This window comes from Phyllopteryx taeniolatus, chromosome 18 (assembly GCF_024500385.1).
Source record: "Phyllopteryx taeniolatus isolate TA_2022b chromosome 18, UOR_Ptae_1.2, whole genome shotgun sequence".
Taxonomy (NCBI): Eukaryota; Metazoa; Chordata; class Actinopteri; order Syngnathiformes; family Syngnathidae; genus Phyllopteryx; species Phyllopteryx taeniolatus.
In genome coordinates this window covers 16,634,228-16,653,740 of record NC_084519.1, presented here as the reverse complement: position 1 = coordinate 16,653,740, position 19,513 = coordinate 16,634,228, and the positions used below count along the sequence as shown (strand labels likewise).

Below are 19,513 nucleotides of genomic sequence, written 5' to 3'. Positions count from 1 at the left end.
AAAAGACATTACAAATATATATATATTTTTTAGGACACAAACAGATAAATGCCATTTCCATTCATTTTAATGAGGAAAGATGATTTGAGATACAAGCGTGGACAGGGAACAAATCAAAGTTGTTTCTCAAGGCACCACTGTACTATGACATGATAAAATGTCCTATAAGGACATAAAATAAAGTGCTGGCACAGAGAGATAGAACAGTAAAGCAGTAGCACGAACTCACTCAAACTGCGATTAAGTGTCAGACTGGGTACCATTCACGCCGACATTCCCTGTCGATTTCCGGCGAGTCATGAATGTCTGCAAGAACCGGATTAGTGAAGCCAATTTTCTCCGCCAGCTTCAATCGCAAGCTTTGTATTAAAAAAAAAAGAAAAAAAAGAAAAAGGAAAAAAGGAAAAAAGTGGGGATTCCCCGCGAGAAGCCTTCATGGTTCATTTTCAAATGCTGGTAATGATGCCCGGCTTACGCATTCTGCTGAGACTCTGCACACGCTGTGGAATAATGACTATGCCTGAGCTTTGTACTTTACAAAACCCAACACCAAAAAATACACAGGGTCCTATCCAAATTCTAAGGAGCAAAAGTCCTTCACCTGACCCGCTAGTATTGCATGGTGCAGCGTGTTACATTCAACATCAGGTACAAAACCTGATGTGAGCTTGTACAAGAGTTGTACAGAGAATCGGTAGACCTCCACCAAGGCCAAACAATTCTAAACAAGTCCATTCATCCAAAGTTTGTCTTCATTAGGGTTGTTTTCATTATTCAGGCAGCGCAATGTTTTTTTTTTTTTTTAAACATCGGACTTGACAGTCAGTGTAGGGACCTGAGTTTCGGGCTTGCGTGGCCGCTTTAGAGCGCCTCGTTGTTGTGGCGTGGAAAAGCCATATGACGACCCAGGATATATTCCAGCCACTGGACATTGTAATAGCTCACAAAAGTGAGCATTATCTTTGTAAAGGGAGATTTTTAACTCGTTCACTGGCAGCCTTCCCAGTTAACATAGATATTTGACTTCTAAAGCCGTCAATGGCAGTGAATGTGTTAATAATACACAGTCTGACATTGGATCTGAATAGCTTATGCACATAATGAAGTGTCCTGTGAGTGTAGAGGAAGTTGTTGCTATTTGCCAAAGTGAAGGACAGACATGTGACTGACAAGCACTCTCAGTGGCTCGGACAGCGGCCAAGTGAGAGGCTGCCAGCTTGTCAGGCCCGCCGACCTCGCTCCCCCGTTTGAAAGCAGTGCTCCGAGAATCCAAGCTGTTAGCGCTTTGTCTGATAAGCTTCTCCTCACGTGTTCCCCCGACTCATAAGTCTGCTGGGCATCTTGCAGTGGCTCAGCGTGGAGGTTTTTTTTTTGTTTTGTTTTTACAACATGGTATCACACTCAGCCAGCAAGTAAACATTTTAAATCCAAGGCTGAGTTTTATTACTTCACTACCAATCTTGATATAGTAAACAAGGAGTAGGGAATGTACTTCGATGGTGCTTGAAAGTAAGCGTAAAATATGATAATTGTGTGAAACAGTCCAAGAGAGATGATGTCATGAAACTCATTGGTGTGGGTCATGTGTCGATGTAAGTCTGACTATCCGGAATTGACATTGCAAACTCCAAGTGTTTCCACAGCCTCAAAGTGTTCTGTCCGGTGTCTTAAAAACAGACTGCGCCCCTCTGGACCATACAGTATTGAAGACAAATGTTCTTGTACTCCTGCTTTTAAATCACATTGCTCATATTCCAGAAGAATATGTGCAGCAGAAACGCGTAGTTATTATAAAAAAAAAAAAAAAAAAAGAAAAACAAAAACCTAACAAAATTTACGTTCTGCACTAGCGCACGCGCACAGACTTGCCATGCATTAATCCATCACCAGCGGGGAGGGCGTAGTGATCGATGCAGGCCCGGGCGAGTGCCCGTTGCCATGGCAGCAACCGGAGAAGACATTTGGGCTCTTTATCTTCGTCGAGAGGCTTACTTTTATGGGATGTTGCAACACAACAGCAGCATATTAAAAAGACAGCAGCCGATCCGGAGACAGGCAAAACTGTACCTCAGAAGTCAAACGAAATAAAGCATCATGAATGCGCGACGCTACGCAAGGAGACGGCAAATTTGGTGAGACTTTGAGGAAAGCTATAAACTTAACCATTCACACTGCATTGCAGGTAAATAGGCGCATTAGAGGCATAACGGTAGACTGATACTCCAGTCCATTTGAGACAGAATTTAGCAATTGCCATGCAGCTTGATGGCTCATTTAATGATGAACATTTACATTTCAAACTTTTTAAAGACTGCGTTTACATATGATACACGTTTTGACAAAAGGGATCCTTTTTCCAAGAGGAAATGCCTATTTCCTCATGATCTGTAAAGAAAAAAAATGTCTTTCTGTGGAAGTTGAAACTGGGGGGAAAAGAACTTCCAGGAGAATAAAGCAAATCCCAGAAGGGAAAAAACAACAAAAAACAAAACTCCTTTTGAATAATGTCATTGTCATTTGCTTTTTCAATAAGGAGAAAATTTGACTTTTTTTTTTTAAGGCCATATCTCCCAGCCCTCAGTTAAAGTTACGTATGAATTTGTTTTACAACACAGCAGGTAAATTAGGAAGGTTAAAACAGTCTATACAGTTAATAAAGGCTTTATGATGGTAACAGATCCACATGGGGACTGACAACTAGTATCAATTTGTGGGAAAAAAAACGAAACTGACCAAATTTGGTGCTGAATAGTCAAAAAATGAAGAGCCATTGTTAGTATTATGTATTACTGCCAGAGGAAGTGTGTGTTGTGCTTCTGAATGCAGCACACTATCTAATTAACATTGAGCTTGTTTGTGCGTAACTGAAGCGCTGCTGTTGCCGCTGTCGTTGATGCGGCGGCGGTGCGTGACTCTCACCTCAGGCCGAATGTGTGCGACTGCTCGTAGTGGAAGAGGGCGCGGATCTTGGCGGCGGAATTCACAGCAATCAGCCTGTCAATCAAGTCCTGCGGAGCACACCGGGAAGCCATGAACATCACACAGTTACCATGTTTAAGGTGGAAATGGTGCATTACAGCGTGTGTGTGCGTGTGTGTGTGTGTGTGTAAATCAGGGAGTATTCCAGTTGTCGTGAAAAGTGAAAACATGCCCTCAAATGGATGAAAGACGAACTGCAGGCATGTGTACTGAGTGAATGTAAGGCCTGGTACACACATCAAGACTTTTCAAATCTTAAAAGATTATTTATCTGTGACAGACCCCACAAATACAGATTTAAAAAAAAAAATCGGGCTTTAAACAGTTTTGGTGTTTGGTGTGTGGCGTGCTCTGATAATATCAACACAACACATCAGACGTATGGATAATCTTATAGGATAATTTTAAGATTGTTTGGCGTGCTTGGTCGGGAAGGGGCGGAATAGCGGGACGACCACTGGTTTTGTGTGTGTGTGTGTGTGTGTGTGTGTGTGTGTGTGTGCGCTAGCCCACTCACAGGCACTGAGCTTGGCACTTCCCTCGGTGTGTATTCACTCTTGTTGGCCAAATGTTGTCCAGCCAGCAGCTGCCATGTGGACTGCGAGGATGAGAGCAAGTTGACCAGGGACAGGAAGGACTGCAAAGACACACAAAAGTGACCCAGTCTCACGCACACGCACACGCAAACACACACACACACACACACACACAGAGCTAAGAACACCGAACTGGGTTAAATGTACAAGGCTCAGACATGAGACCACAGCACGGTTATGCATGTCATCCTTCTCACGAATAGTTAGTAAGATATGACAACAAAGATGTTGGGAGTCACTGAGTAATTTGGTTAGTACCTTGAGGCAGCTCCTGTCTATGGGATCCATGGGCGTGGGTTTGGGTCGAACCGCCCTGGCATCCTCGCTGCGGCATTCCAGCGCTGACCACAGCTCCAGAACCAGGGCCCGCACAAAGCCTGACACACAACAAAACTCAAGTTCTTGCATTTTCAGCTTGAGGCATACGGTGCCTGGGCAGCACAGTGGACAAGCGGTCAGCAAGTCTGCCTCACAGTTAGGAGGTTTGGGGTTCAAATATGGGCTCTGGCCCATGTCACTATATTTTTGAGTGGAACAGCCCAGCACCAGAATCAAAATGGCACTCACCTGTCTTTTCACCTTATTTACAGGGTGTGGTAGTTTTATATTACTGCCACCTATAGGACTGGAGTGGGACAACAACATGGCTTTTTTTTTTAGCGGTTTTCTTTTTTTTTTTTTTTTTTTTTTTAATTAATCAAACGATATGAAACAAAGCTTTGCCTCGCAGCTGCAGTGTGTCGTCGTACCCGAACGCTGCAAAGCCGTCGCGCCTGCCGTCGTGGCCGCTAACTGGGTTACCATGACGCCATAGCCAAACTTTTCAAAGCGGCTCACCTAAAACAACCAAAAAGGGAGAATTAGGCAAATGACACATATTTGAAAACATATTTGATAGAAAATGTGTCAGTGGAGCGTTTAGAAATCCAATTACACACCAGATTTCGAGTGCGAGTCCTTCGTTAGTTAAAAAATAATCACGCTCCTTAATTAGAGTGCAAACCAACAAGGCTACCAATTACAAGCGTGAGTAAACAATGGCGCTAAATTAAGTGCAAGCGGCGGGTGGGGGTGAGCGACGTGCGAAAGGTGTGCTCCGAATTAGCATTAGCCGGCGGCACACTGTTTGAATACTAAAGAGAACACCAGCGCACGAAAAGACTAAATATTAAACTTGGATTCCCACAAGTGCGAAGCCAGAAAACGTATCTGGCAAGCTTATATTTTAACTTCTTTCAACTGCTTGTATAACAGTATGACACATGATACAACTCGAATGCAAAAAGTCAGCAAAATTTGCAAAACTAAATGAGCATAGAACTGTAAGTATAAACCTTCCAACTACTGCTACATTGAAGACCCGGGGAAAAAAAAAAAAAACTATGGTGTTTTTTTTTTGCTCACTAGTGACGTCCACTTATCTATTAATTCTTCCAAGGAGGATCAATTTTCTTGGTCAGCTTTTGTGTTTAGAGGAGAATTTGACTATTTAGTTTCCTTATTAAAAAAAAAAGAAAGAAAGAAAAAAATAGGGTACAGTATGTTTTATCTCTAGTGACGTCCATTTAACCATTTCATATCTATAACCTCTGACAGGGAGGTGTGTCAACATTTTTGGACACGTCAACTTTTTTAATATGCCCAAGTACTTTTTCCTATGATGTCATAGGGGTGGGGTGGGGAAACAGCGAGTTTACCTGCATTTTTTTGCTAAAGCGAGAGAACATGTGTGAGACGCACTCCTGCATGGCTCCGGTCTGCTGAAGCATCAGCACGCCCTTGGGGGTCGATGCAAAGTTCAGCAGGCTGTCCAGCAATGTTTCCTCCCACATTTGCCTGAGATGTAAAATAAAAAAAAATAATAATAATAATCAAAAATTCAGCAGAGTCCGGGTCCAGTTAATAAAAGCAATAAAACGGCACACCTGCCAAGCAACAGCACGGTTCACTTGTTATACTGTCAGGGGGTGTGAACGCGGGTATATAAAGTGATTTCATCGCCACCCAGCAGGCATCAGTCATCAAGAAATTGCCTTTAAATGTCAACGTAAGCTCGCCGGTCACAATATTAGGTCTAGCAAATCCAATTAAGGAGCTGTATTAAAATAAAATAAAAACTCTGCCAATAAAAAGGTAATAAAGCTCACTTTAAGACCAACACTGAAAGTGAAGTTTTAAATAGATTAAATATATATTTTTTAAATCATGAAAGCGTATTATTGATATATTATGTATTAATAGCAATGTGACAAGATTTTCCAAAAATGACAGCCTGTCAAAAGGCTAAGTCTGGTTGACCAATTTTGCTTAATTGGTCCAAAAATGATATTTATTTACTACAAATAACGTATATCTGTTGATTTATCTACACCAGCGACAGCAGAACAATGAAATGCACTTCAGCTAGATAGCAGCCGGTCCAATTTAACCTGTTGCTATTCATACAACAAAAAATTACTTTTATGTTCAACCAAACAGGCCCGGATTTCACACTGAGTGAGTCATTTTGTGAGTAAATTGAGATGAGAACATTATTTCTAGGTTTTATACTTTTCGGGCATTTGTTTGGTGGTGTGCCGTGAGATTTTTCTATTGTGGAATATTTGCCCTGATTCAATCAATGTTGAGGAAACACTGGCATACAGTGTAAAGGCGGCATATGTTTGTGCTTTATTACACGTCTTGCAATTCCTGTGTGGACGTTGCAGGGTTGTTTCCAGGCACCGGGGTCGGAATCGTTTCAGACAAGGAACTGGTCTAGGAATAAATTCAAAACAAAAAACACATCACGTCACGTCGTGAATAATGTGACAACTGCAGACTATAGTTACTGTTAAGCAGGAAGTCAGTGTTGTGATGATTTTGGGACATAAGGGAGACGGTATCGGACCTTTCTCCAGGCGGCAGCGACGGCCTTGTGCAGGCCGTACGCTCGCAGCACCTGCAGGCCCTCGCAGGTGTTGTACATCTGCCTGCAAACAAAGATGAAGGCCCCGCACAGAGCACGAGACGAGTCCCCTTCGCCTTCGCCCGGCGCCGAGAGCTCCCGATCCAACAGCTTCAGCGTGTAGCGGAGCAGCACGTGAGCGGCCGTGCTCCTGCAAGCGGAAAAAGAAAATCATCTCAGAGTCATTTTGCTGTTTTATTAATGACCTTCTGCTGCATCACACAATGTCTTACTCATAGAAAATTCATCACGCGGGCAAGGTGGATGAAAGTCGTATTAGTGAGCTTTGAAATACTAACAATGAAAAATGTATTGACGGCTGTACTCTTCGTACTGACTCACCTCTCGCCGTGGCCTACGAGCAGGTTCTTCTCATACAGAAAGAGAGCTAAGCCTCCGTGTGTGTTGACAATTCGAGCCAGGACGTCCGCGACCAGAGGCAGTGTGGCTGCAGGACACTTTAATTTGCTCTGCAAACAATGACCACATCACAATAACTGGAGAATGCAATTCTTGTAGAGGCTGACGCTGAACTCAAATGCTGTAGAATTAAGTGAAATGTGGGGAAAAGGCAGCATTTGAGAATTGGAAAATTTCTAAAATACTGAATTACAGTAGACGGCACAGTGGACGATTGGTTAGAGCGTCTGCCTCACAGTTCTGAGGACCGGAGTTCAATCCCCGGCCCCGCCTGTGTGGAGTGTGCATGTTCTCCCCGTGCCCGCGTGGGTTTTTCTCCGGTTTCCTCCCACATCCCAAAAACATGCGTGGTCGGTTAATTGACAACTCTAAATTGCCCGTAGGTGTGAATGGTTGTTTGTACGTGCCCTGCGATTGGCTGGCAACCAGTTCAGGGTGAAACCAGCCTCCTGCCCGATGATAGCTGCGATAGGCTCCAGCACGCCCGCGACCCGCGTGAGGAGAAGCGGCTCAGAAAATGGATTGACGGATGGATTACAGTACTAATAGAAGGAGAATTGTGCGATCGATGAGAATTTAAAATCTTGGAACTGTATTTTTGAAGTTGGAATAGTTTGAATCTGTTGAGAAATGTGGAAGGACAACGAAAAAAGTATCTGAATAATAAAAATAAAGAATGTTGGTCATGATAATGAAGTCGACAGACAAGCGATCACTAAACCTGAACAAAAAGAGAAAAATCCTGCGTGTGTGGTGTCTGTCAGTCACCTGGCCTCCACCGAGCGCCTGGACGACGGGCGCCATCAGAGTCTGGATGACGGGCGTCTGGCGGAGACACTGGTCGGCGCACTCGGTCCTCTCACACATGGCGCGCAGCGTCGCCATCACCAGGCCGCTGGGGCACAGCGTGTCTGACAAGGAGCGGCCACTTTTGAATGACTCGAGAAATGTGGCGGTTTAAGGTTTAGTCACGTGCGGCTGACTAGATTTCTCATCCGCACCGTGACCGCCGTGGCAAACGTTTTGACAATTTAAATATCTCGCCGGGCATCCACGGCAATCACGGCAAGTCACGTTTGCCCATTCCGTCAGCCTGGCTTGTCTCGCGGCCATCCCGTTTTGTCAACATAGTGTGAAAACGTAGCCTGAGAATAAGACAACTGAGAAGGACTGATAATATGGGAGTGGCTGAGGACAAGGTTACCAGATAAAAGACAGCACTGATGAATGTTGGGAAAGATCTCGGTGTTCCATCACTCGCTGATTGCTCACTACCCTCTGACTTTGTCATTTCTATCTAAAGGTGTGTGTATGCACGTGTCTGTGTGTGTGTGCGGCGCCCCACCTGTGTGTGGGCTATCATGGCAAAAAGGCTGCGGGTGTTGGCACATGATGTTTGTGAGAATCACGACAAGGTCCGTCAAACTGACTGGATCTGTAAGGAGGATATTTGACTTGGTCAAAAACAATTTACTCGTATGATTTCAATAACTTGTACTTTGTCTTGAGGGGGTGAGGTGAAGTCACAACCGTGAGTCCATTTAGTGCGCCCGTTTTTTTACAGCTTTGACTAGCGAGGTGGATTGGCATGATGATGCATCTTTCCAAAAGGCTTACGCTACAGTATCGACACAACGGGATCAAATATCAAACATGATGAAAGCTGCGAGTTGAAAAAAGGGGCTGCGAGGGCCCCTTCATCACTGCTTGCACCTCCGGTTTGGATTTCTTTCATATTTCATGCGCAAGGTGTCTGATTCTGTATTGTTTATCGCGCGATAATTGTAATGCATAATTGGGAATATTATCAATTGGGTCAGAGGTGCAAATCCTGTGTCATATGAGTGGCCTCCCTCTCTGGAATCTATAAAAAAATAATAATAAATCAGCAATCTCAGGCCGACGCCTCGATACAATCTTAACAACCTCAATATAGCAGTGAGCGCAGACAATGAGTCGTCTTTATGAGGTCTCACAATCAAGTTATGTTTATTACTGATGATACAAACTAGACACTTGTCCTCTTACGTCAATTTAGGCGTAGAACATTCCATTGTCAGATTATACAAACTGCAAATACTCCAGATTGTATTGCGCCCACGTGGCCGTGCGCCCGATGAAGCGGTTGAGGAAGTTACGAGCAAAACGTAACATATTACTGTATGTATTTGTAGCTCGTTACTGACATTTCAAAGTGAGACTTTACACATGATAATCATCTCAATATTACTTTCCTTTGAACTGTTCTACTTCATTAAATCAATGTATTTTTTAATAGCTTTACAGATCCAAAATTAATCTGTTACAAAAAAAAAAACAGATTTTCCCCAGTTAACTGTGTATTCCAAACCAATCGCCTTTCCTTTCAACATTTCCGCTTTCTCACCACAATAACAATTTTTTTTTTGCAACCTTAAAGATAAAAATAAGTCAGTTGCTGAAAAATATGTACTTCCCAATCAACTTAATTCTCCTTAATGTATACCCCGTCTCTGCATAAACTAAAAGTAGCACTATACACACGGGCTACTTTCATTTCAACTTTTCTACTTTATCAATTGAACAAACTATTTGTATTTATTTTTATAGCTTTACAGATCAAAATAAGCCAGTTGCATCTTTTTTTTAAATTTGTCTCACTAAACTTAATTGTGCCTATTCAACATCTTTTGATTCACAGAAACAGGAGTAATAGGTGCCGACTGAATGGAACCAGGGATGATTTGTTATGGTTTTTTTTGTTTTTTTTAATTGTTATGTTCAGAGAACCGCAACGTGAGGGTTTGACCTTTGCGTGCAGCCACTTGGATGGGAAAGAGCTTCCTGCCGTTGGCGTAGAGGACGACTTTGCCCAAGACGCACAGCGAATGGACGACCAGTGCGTACTGCAGCTCCTTACCGCTATAGACGCTGCTCGCGTCCGACCCTGAAACACAAAGAGGGCATGTTACGAGGAAGCAGGGTTGGATGATATGGCCACGGAATAAAATCTCTTCTCAATTCTAAATCCGCAAGAAAAATGCCGATCCAAATGTGACAACACTTGACTCGTTCAGCACTCATACATTCATTGAACAGATCAATAACTTCTTTCCACTCACCTGAGTTGTGCTGCTCCTCCGAGCGGAGACGAGCGCAACGCTGGCAGCGTTCCTGGTAAAGGACGCACTGCTGCAGAGCGGCCTCCATCTGAGTAGACGTTATTCCGAGAAATGACAACAACGTCACAATGGATAACTCATCAGAAACGTTTTTTTTTGGGGGGGGGGGTCAGAATTTTTTTACAGTGCACCGACTACATTGTGGGATTATGTTGACAGTTAATTTAGAGGCCATAAAGGGAATAATCCTCTTTAAAAAGGCTGACAGCGCGGGGGAGGATTAACAAATCACTTCTTCAATGGCAACCCGTCTCAGTGGAACCTCCAAAGTATAACACGATCCGTTCCGTGACGCCCGCTGACTTCCAAGTTGTTCAAATTGCACAAGCATACCACTGGAAATTATGTAAAATAACGTGGTGTGTTCCCGAGTCAAACTGTCGCCATTAAAGACCCTTTATTACATGTGCAGGCGATGTTTTAAGTCACATTTTAACATTAGCAACTGCCACACTGTAAGTCTAATACACTGGTGTCAAACTCAAGGCCCGGGGGCCAGATCTGCCTGCCACATCATTGCATGTGGCCCGTGAAAGCAAATGTGCGTTGACTTCTTGTTTCTTGATAGCATACCAAAACTGCAATTTTTCTTCAATGTTATTAATGTTGAGCTTTTGTACTTTATTTTTTAACCAATCCCCCTTTTACTATGAATTAAATAATAGTTGAAGAAATATTTTTTTACTGGCCTCTGATTTCACAAGTAGTCATCTATTAATTCGATGTGTATATGGTATGTAATAATATGAGACGATCATATATTCATATGGATGCACAGGGGAGCAATTTTTGTTTCTTAAAATTTACCCAAATAAAACAATCTAAAATGTAACACTCACTCACCAGACTCTTGTATTTGCTCTCGAGGAGCCTGAGAACCACCGTCCTGCTGTACGAGCCGTGCTGAGAAACAACACAAACAACATAGAAATGGGAATAAATGGATGCACGCGCACACACCACCCACACACACACACACACACACACACATACACTCACCATCCATTTCGTGAACCACGTGGCTTGAACATCCAACAGGGCCAGCAGGTGAGTGGGCTCCAAGAATTTCTCCGGTGAGTCGCGATGGAGAGAAAGGAGGGAGAAGGTGCTCTCGATGATTTCTTCCATGTACCTGGGGGAAAAAATAAATTTTTTTTTAAAAAAGTGAGGAATTTTCATAGGATCTCCACAACAGGAAACAAAACGAGTGGGCTTGACTCACTTCTCTGGGTGGCGGATCCAGAAGGCGGTCGCCTCTTTTTGAAAGTCGTTCATCAGACGCATCTGAGTGCACAGAAAGATGATGATGATGATGATGATGATGATTAAACAATGACTCAGGCTAAATTAGCAATGGAAATGTTTTATGTTTTGCAATGTAAAGGAAATTTGATGACGACTCATTGCTTGGCATGCGCATACCCGTTTGAGGAGAGAACTGATCTCGGGCCTGTTGATGTCGAAGCCAGCGGCACCGCTGGGAAAGCTCAACTTGAGGGACAGAAAACTGGACTCCACACTTTTAGCTGAACGGGAGACAAACATTTTCATAATGTTTGGAAAACGTCGGCGCCGGGATACTTCCGGGCGGCAGAAAAGGCACTGTTTACCGATGACCTCAACTGAAACAATGTCAAAAAACAATGAGACTTCACACATTCAAACTCCGGCAGTAGAGAAGAAGGCTAAAACTCATCATGTTTGCTCAATGGCTCTGCCTTGGTCAAATGAAATGTAAAGGTTCGTTTAACAGCGGTCTCATCGGCAAAAGCGTCGGCTTTTTCCGAGCAGAAGTACGTGCGATGTCGTGGTGAAATGTCCGAGGAAAAAAAAAAAAAAAAAAAACATGTGAACTGAAGCGACTGGCGTACCGAGGCTGGTGTAGATCTCCTGGGTGACGCTCATTGGCGACGAGGAGAAGCTCTTAGCGAAGAACTGAAGAACGTGGTCCTGAAGCAACGAGATGCCGTGCAAGCAGATTAAAAATTTGTTTGTGCTTGAAGGAAATAAAGATGGGCGATGTGGCCTTAAAATGTTTGGTTTTTTTTAATCACCAAAATGCAATTTTAGATTTGAATCTACTTTTTCCTCTCCACTTCATAAATATCCCACATACTACGATCTCAAAACACTTTAAAATCATTTCAAACTCATCTTACAACATTACCCGTGATAACAAATGGCTTTCAAACTTGATTTTGAAAAATGCACCGGAAGTGCGTGTGTATATGCGCGCAGAAGATCCCTGTAACTTCCACTAACAACCCAGGCTAAACTGATTGCCGACACACAAAAACCAAGATGTTTGTTTTTTTTCCCCAGCAAAAATCTGGGGATAGATTGCACATTAAAAAAAGCTAATTGTTGAATTCATCAATATGCAGGCGATTATTGTCGTGTGAATGCTTGCCTCTTTCAGCATCCATGAAGACGAGAGTAAATCATTGACGTATTATATCACAATTATTGATAAGCGAGCGGCGCGGCGGCGTACACTCAGCTCGGGGTCGGGCTCGGTCAGAGCGACGCACAAATTGTGGCGTAGGCGGGGCCAGCCCTCGCAGCTCAGCACGTCAGACGGCGGCGCGCGACGGAGCACCTCCACGGCTTCCCTGCGCACCTACACACACACGAAATGACACAAAAGACATCAATAGAAATCAAATCTGTAACAAACACCACCAGCAGGGCACTTCAATACAAGACCCTTTTATTTATTAAATATGAACTGGCCATACAGTCTCAATATTCTCAATCAATACTTATACTTAGTCAAGATATTTTACTCTCTTCCATTGCCATTTTGGCTAATGGAGGGCTGAGGGGGGTGGCTATCACAGAGGTGGGCAAACGCGCGCAAGAGCCACCTTTGATTTATTTATTTTTTTAAGGACAGACGGGCCAGAGAGACTGACTTTCCAGAGGGAATGTTAATATTTTCAGAAAACAAAGTGAGCCATATCATCTTTGCGAAAACAGGATTTTTGTATTGTGTCGTGTCCGCTGAGCGCATCTCCTTCACCTCTTTGGGGTGACTTGAGTCCAGTTTCTCAGCCAAAGTCTGCAGCTGCTCCTGTCGAATGAAGCCGTAACTCTGGAGAAGTGGATAGAGTGATACATGTTGTCTATTCATTCAGAGACTCGAACAAAAACAACAATAATAATCAATTGTGTTGCGAAGGCGCATTACGGGCCACTCGAGGTCACCACCTTTTACAAGAACCAAAACTTGCTCGAATATTGGTCAAACCATTATGTAATCAACATGTCGTTCTGCGAGTTATCGCTGCATACACGGGCGGGAAGCCCGATATCCTGAATTCTGGGGTTGGTCACGTGACGTTCGCAATGCAAGCGCGAAGGCACTTGTGACGTTAATGTCGGTCGACAGCAGAGGGCGATATTGCCCGACGTGGCTGCCCCCGGGGATCGGTGAAAATGTATGAATTGATCTGTTTAGTTCTTATTCCACGAACGCAATATTAATCAGAATGCCGTGAGCAGTCTAGTGGGGGCACATGCAAAATATTCTTGGCCAAAATTAGTAAAAACAAATGTTAAATTGTAAAACACCGCCATCGTTCCGTCTCCCTTCCAAGCTTGTGTCCATTCAAAAAACCTGATTGAAAGAGGAGTCGCTGTCGGAGCAGTCGTCGGCGTAGCGGCCGTGCTGCATCTCCTCCTCCTTCCTTGAGTGGTCCTCGTCAAATCTGCTGACTAAACACTCCACCGCCGCGGTCACAGTGGTTCTCAAAGTCTGCGTCGCGTCTTGGTACCTGGCGATGAAACAACGTCAGCGGTTTCAATACACGCGTCTGTGACGTCCGGGTTCGACTCACTGTGTCGACGCTCGGCTCCGGCCGGTCGCCGCGTGGACGATGGCGTCGTGACCCGAGCCGACGGCGTGTTGGCCGTCTTCTCGCGACAACTTCCTGATCTCCTCGTCCACCACGCCACCCAGGGAGGTCTCCAAGCGCCGGCGCAGGTACTTGACAAACTCATAACTTCGGAAGCAACACAGACGAGACGGAAGTGAGCGCAAGTCGGAAAGCTGCTCAATAAGTGTCTTTTGCAAGTGACTACGTCAAAGTTGGGCTAAACGTGGCTTGCCGAGCATTTCAATAATCGAGACCTCTGTAATATATGTATTTAATTTGCCATTTTTTTCTTAAAATTAGTCAATGAAAATGTCTTTACACACATTTTGGATTCTTTTAATAATAAAATACAAAAATGAAAATAAACAATTTCAAATAATGACTTACTGATTTATAATTTAAAAATTATAAAGATTGGAAATTCTGACTTTATTATTGTTATAGTATTAAATAAACTACTTAACATATTTCACATGCACTTTTTAACTATTTTTATTTATTCAATTCAAATTAATAAATTCAAATTAAATTAAGTAGAAATTACATTTAAAACTGAGAATTGAATTATCTCAGTACTGAAGGGAACAATTTTACATATTCTACTTCCAGATTCTAACAAATTTTGTACCCGTATTCAATAATTGCTTTATTATTCATAATAGTTGAGCGTAATCTAATCAACTGAAAATAACATTGAAAATTGAGAATTAAATTATCTCATTAAATAAACAATTTTACTTCAAGATTGCAACTAATTTTGTACTTAATTTATTCAATAAATGCTTTTATTAATAATTGAATTCAAAATAATACAATTAAGATGAGAATTAATTTTTAATCCAGTATGAAAAAAAAACAGCCAGATTGTATTTGTGTAATTTCTTAAACAATTGTTTAATTAAGTGTAATTACATAAATTATAAATAACAAAATTAAAAAATGAAAATTCATTATGATATCAGCATTAAAAAAATATTTCACAGATTTTAGATACACTTTGCAACTTTTTGTTTTTGTTTTGTTTGGTTTGTTTTTTTGCAGGAATGACCTGGACCTATGTTTGCCTGTGCTGTGGCGAACTCACTTGTGGAAGTTGTTGTCGGTCTCCTCCAAATGAAGAAGGATCTCCTGGGCGCTTTGAGGCGAAGGAGCGCCACAGATTCGCTCGCCGACGCTCCTCAGGAAGTGCTTGAGCAGAGCCGCCAGCTGCTCCTCATCCTCGTCAGACATCCCTGTTGCAAGGCCCAAAACAACATCCGCCATAACATGTTTCCAGGGTCAATCAAAAGTGAACATTATTAGCATGTGTGAAGGCAACAATTCTGGAAATGTTTTGGGGTTTTTTCATTACTGTACGACATTTTTTTGGGCTAACTAATAGACTAGTGCACATCACCAGTGAGGCAAAACTGCCAACTAGCCTTGTAGCCTATTAGGACATTTTCCATACAGCTGTGTTTAATATGTCAATATGCTAACCTAGCTCAACCAAAAACCAACGTTCGCTTCCACCGCAGAGAACCACGCGACTAAACACTACCAAAAAGACGTTCGAGCCTCCAAAATGTCGTGGTGTTAAATAACGTACCTAGCGTCCATTTAACGCCTTCTCTTCAAACTGCTGATATTATTAGTCGGCTGCCATTCGCGTCTCTATGGAAACGTCTACGATGCCGCGAGGCATTGTGGGATAGCATAACAAATTTAGTGCTGCGTTTAGGCGAAGACGATTATGTGACATTAACAGTACACGACGCGTATGAGTCGTATATATTAATTGTATATAACCTAAAAAAATAAATATACGTCAGTTAATACCGCATATAACTTATCTTATCTCAGTAATAATGTAAAACGCTGCTCGAGTCCAGAATGACTTACGATGTAACATTTTTGTCAGGATTCCCTGAAGCCATCCTTTCTGCCTGGCAATACCACGTGACTGATTGTTTTGCTCCTTCTTCCGGGTTTCATTTAAGCAAATCCCTGCTGGATGAATCGGCTCTCAAACTTTAAAGATGTCATGTAGGAGCATTTAATTAGCAAGCTCGAGCTCTCATGAGACATTTTATCGGGCAAACACAACGTCGCGTGAGTAAACTAACTCGTAGGGGGGCGTTCTCTGGAATTGAGAGTTTTCAGGGGGAAGCATGGCGGCAGTGGACAGCTTCCACTTGCTGTACGGCGAAATTTCCCGATCGTGTGGCGTATACTTGGAAACGCTGGCCGTGGTGGGCGCTGTGTACACGGCCAGCAGGGCTGTCGTCCTGCTCAGGGACTGCTGCGTGCTGGTCAGGGTGCACTTCCTGCCCCGGATGATCCCCAGCAGGAAGCTGACGGCAAAGATATGGAGACTGGGCTGTCGTTTATGGTAAGATAGAGCACGGGTGGAAAAAGTACTTACCGGTGCCTTGTCATTCATGCACCAGTGGGTTGTTTGTAAAAGTACTGAAACTTGGGTGAATGAATTCACCACGCATACATGCAGGGAATAAAATAAAGTGGATTCCAATAATTCACCATCAGTTTCACTTTCTGGACACTGACTGATCCAAACATCTCTCATCTCTCTCGTCAGGTGCATCGGAGCCCGTGGCGCAGGCGTACGCCGAGGAGCTGGCCCGGCAAGGCGTCAGCATCATCTTCGTCACGCAGGACCGGGCCACCGTCGGCGACTTTGCCGCAAATCTGTCCCGGAGCTACGGCGTGGAAACCGTCCCGGTCCACGCCGACCTTTGCTGGGACGAGGCGGCCGGCGAGCCCGTCAAGGAAGCCCTGAGGGGCAAAGATGTGGGTTTCCTGGTCAACTGCGTGGACGAGGCGTGCGCGTCGCCCCGCGAGCTCGTGGAAATGTCCGAGCGCAGGCTGATGGAGGTGACGGCCAATAATGTCGCCGGCGCCACGCTGCTGACCCGCTTGGTGCTGCCTGGCATGCTGGAGCGCGGCCGGGGGGCCGTGGTCAACATCTCGTCCGGCGCCTGCTGCCGGCCGCCGCCTGGGAGAGTGACGCTCACCGCCGCCACCGTGAGACCAAACCTTTCCCACAGAAACGCGCCGACATCTTGGACCGCTATATTTGCCCACAAAAGGGCAATAATTGTGAAAATATAATTCAATATTTGCTTTCAGGGGTACTTGGATCATTTCTCCAGAGCGCTCCACGTCGAGTACGGCGCGAGAGGGATCTTTGCTCAAAGTCTGCTTCCATTCCAGGTCGTCATAAGCTTCATGATTGCAAAAAAAAATATTTCAACTACGATGCAACAGAAACCCCTAAAGTAGAACACACAAGGAAGCTCTTTTTTTTTTTAAAAAGAAATTAATAAAAATGTATTTGATCCTTTTTTTGCTCCTTGAATGAATTGGTTAATTAATTTTAAACAATAAAATTAGTATTATACTAGTGAAATAACACAATTTACGTCATTTCCTCAATGTATCTTATTAATTGGTTAATATAGTTAAATTACAAATTATGTAATAGTTTAACACTGAAAAAATAATTTTTATTATTGAAATTGACAATTTTACATAGAAAATCATTTAGGATATCTCATTAAATAACTGTTTAATTGAGTTACTGTAAATCTAAATAAATTAGTAATATAAACAATTTTACATTGAAAATTTATATTGTATGAAATAATCGATTGGTTATAATAACATTGACTATATAAAATAAAATTAAAAAGAATGAATTCTGATTTTATTGTTAAAACATACTATTTTAATTAATTTGTAACTTCAATTTTACATACACATTGTAACCATTTTTTAACATTTTCTATTTTACTAAATACATGGTCAATAACTATAAACAATACAATAAAATGAGATAACATATTTTAAATTTGTTGTTTATATTTTACGTGCACATTTGAACTATTTTAACATTTTTGATTTGAAATAATAGTTGGTTACAACAATTCTAAAGATGATATAAATATGAATGAAGAGTAAAATAAAACATTTTGTATATCTAATACATTTTACTTTATTAAATAATTGGTAAATTGAATATGATACAATTAATAACAATCAAATCAAAGCTATTGTATTGTTCAAACTAAGTATTTGATGTGACTTATTTTCTATATTCCATACTTTACATTTTTAACGTTTTGTTTGACCCCAACTACAAACGATGTGGGCCATGTTTGTCTTTTCAAAATCAAATATGGCCTTTGCCCACCTTTTCCTGGAGAGGTTCCTGTGCCTAAAAATCTGCACGCTGTATTTCCTCCGTGGTGTTTTACCGCGCAGATGGCCTCCAGTGAGCGGCGTCCGGCGTCGTCCACGGAAGGCTGGTTCGCGCCCACGCCGCACGTTTACGCGCGCCACGCCATCTCCACCCTGGGCGTGTCCAACCGGACCACCGGCTATTGGCCGCACACGCTGCAGGTGGCCACCGAAAGTCTACACACGCGCCAATGTTATGTTCATGTTTGGGATCTTACATATTGATTGTTTTTGTTTTCCCCAGTATGGACTGATGAGGTGCATCCCCGAGTGGATTTGGGTTTTGGGCTGGCGAGTGTTCATCGGTTAAAAGCGGATCGTCTTGGCGGCGTCGTCCAGACATTTAGATAAGAACACAAGTTGTGTTGTAACCTCCCATTGGTGTACAGTCAGTAATACAGGGGTGGTCAAAGTATAAAAGTAAGTGGCCAAACATTTCCCACAGATACACTCCCAACTTCTTGAAATGCTATGTTGCCACAAAAATTGTATGCACGGAAATGCATTGTTTATTAAAAAAACAAATAGGTGTTTTACCCCTATAAGCACCATATATTCCGGCTACTAATATCTAGATATTTGGTGCAATTATATTTGTGTACGACGTTTGACAATACAATAGTGGTTCTTATTTTCATTGTCACAATAAGTGTACATTTGCTCACAGAAAGGCATTATTTTCTCATCAATATTTGATCACACACACACAAAAAAAAAGCTACAATATTGTGTTTTGCCTTGAAAGCATGCTATTTGTTCACAAAAAGGCTATATGATTCAAAGATGATTCAATTTGTCATCCACTTTTGACTCCTTTTTTTTTTTTTTTTTTTTCTTATTTACGAATGACCCGACTGACCCGTGTGGCCCTTGAGCACAAAGGTTTGCCCACCCCTGGTGTAATATGTCACAGTGTCACGCGTTGTACCTTTTTAAAAGTGCTGCGAATCATTTGCGCACGCTCGTACGTGGTCGCCGTGCCATCAGCTGGAGCTTATCCACCCCTCACCTCACGTCGCCACCACCGCAGACGCTTTGCGCTCACCTTGCGCGCACGTGGCGTCAAAACAAATGGTTATTATTATTATGTCTATGTATCAAAAGTGTTCTCTGTCAATTGACTGTCTGTTGTGGTACTAGAGCGGCTCCAACTACCGGAGACAAATTCCTCGTGTGTTTTTTGGACAGACTTGGCAAATGAAGATGTTTCTGATTATTTGGGAGGAATAAAGTATTCAAAAAGAAACAGACTCTTCGTGTACCTTCATTCAAACTGTTTTAATAAATCAGAGA

At 42.7% G+C, this 19,513-nt stretch overlaps 2 protein-coding genes across 9 annotated transcripts in view; one reads left to right on the top strand and one right to left on the bottom strand.

The window, feature by feature from the left end:
* tbc1d32 (TBC1 domain family, member 32) overlaps nt 1–15,982 on the bottom strand; it is a 44,949-nt gene extending 28,967 nt beyond the window's left edge. For 5 of the 8 annotated variants that reach the window (XM_061753854.1, XM_061753855.1, XM_061753859.1 and 2 more), the window contains exons 1-23: nt 15,863–15,982; nt 15,066–15,213; nt 13,943–14,107; nt 13,723–13,879; nt 13,126–13,197; nt 12,598–12,723; nt 11,975–12,053; nt 11,526–11,629; nt 11,326–11,387; nt 11,103–11,235; nt 10,947–11,006; nt 10,044–10,131; nt 9,731–9,868; nt 8,288–8,377; nt 7,711–7,853; nt 6,865–6,992; nt 6,466–6,673; nt 6,253–6,332; nt 5,273–5,411; nt 4,325–4,412; nt 3,834–3,952; nt 3,497–3,616; nt 2,920–3,008 (exon numbers count right to left, since the gene is read on the bottom strand). In XM_061753854.1, the coding sequence (XP_061609838.1) occupies nt 2,920–3,008; nt 3,497–3,616; nt 3,834–3,952; nt 4,325–4,412; nt 5,273–5,411; nt 6,253–6,332; nt 6,466–6,673; nt 6,865–6,992; nt 7,711–7,853; nt 8,288–8,377; nt 9,731–9,868; nt 10,044–10,131; nt 10,947–11,006; nt 11,103–11,235; nt 11,326–11,387; nt 11,526–11,629; nt 11,975–12,053; nt 12,598–12,723; nt 13,126–13,197; nt 13,723–13,879; nt 13,943–14,107; nt 15,066–15,213; nt 15,863–15,872 (2,546 nt within the window). In that variant the 5' untranslated portion in view covers nt 15,873–15,982. The other 3 variants (XM_061753857.1, XM_061753858.1, XM_061753860.1) reach the window with 3 other exon arrangements.
* A 137-nt stretch (nt 15,983–16,119) lies between these two features.
* hsdl1 (hydroxysteroid dehydrogenase like 1) lies at nt 16,120–19,466 on the top strand. Its single transcript, XM_061753917.1, is given in 6 exon segments — nt 16,120–16,320; nt 16,322–16,352; nt 16,560–17,005; nt 17,111–17,194; nt 18,245–18,382; nt 18,465–19,466. Coding segments are annotated over 6 exon segments (954 nt in total). The 5' UTR covers nt 16,120–16,131; the 3' UTR covers nt 18,531–19,466.
* Nucleotides 19,467–19,513: the final 47 nt, after the last annotated feature.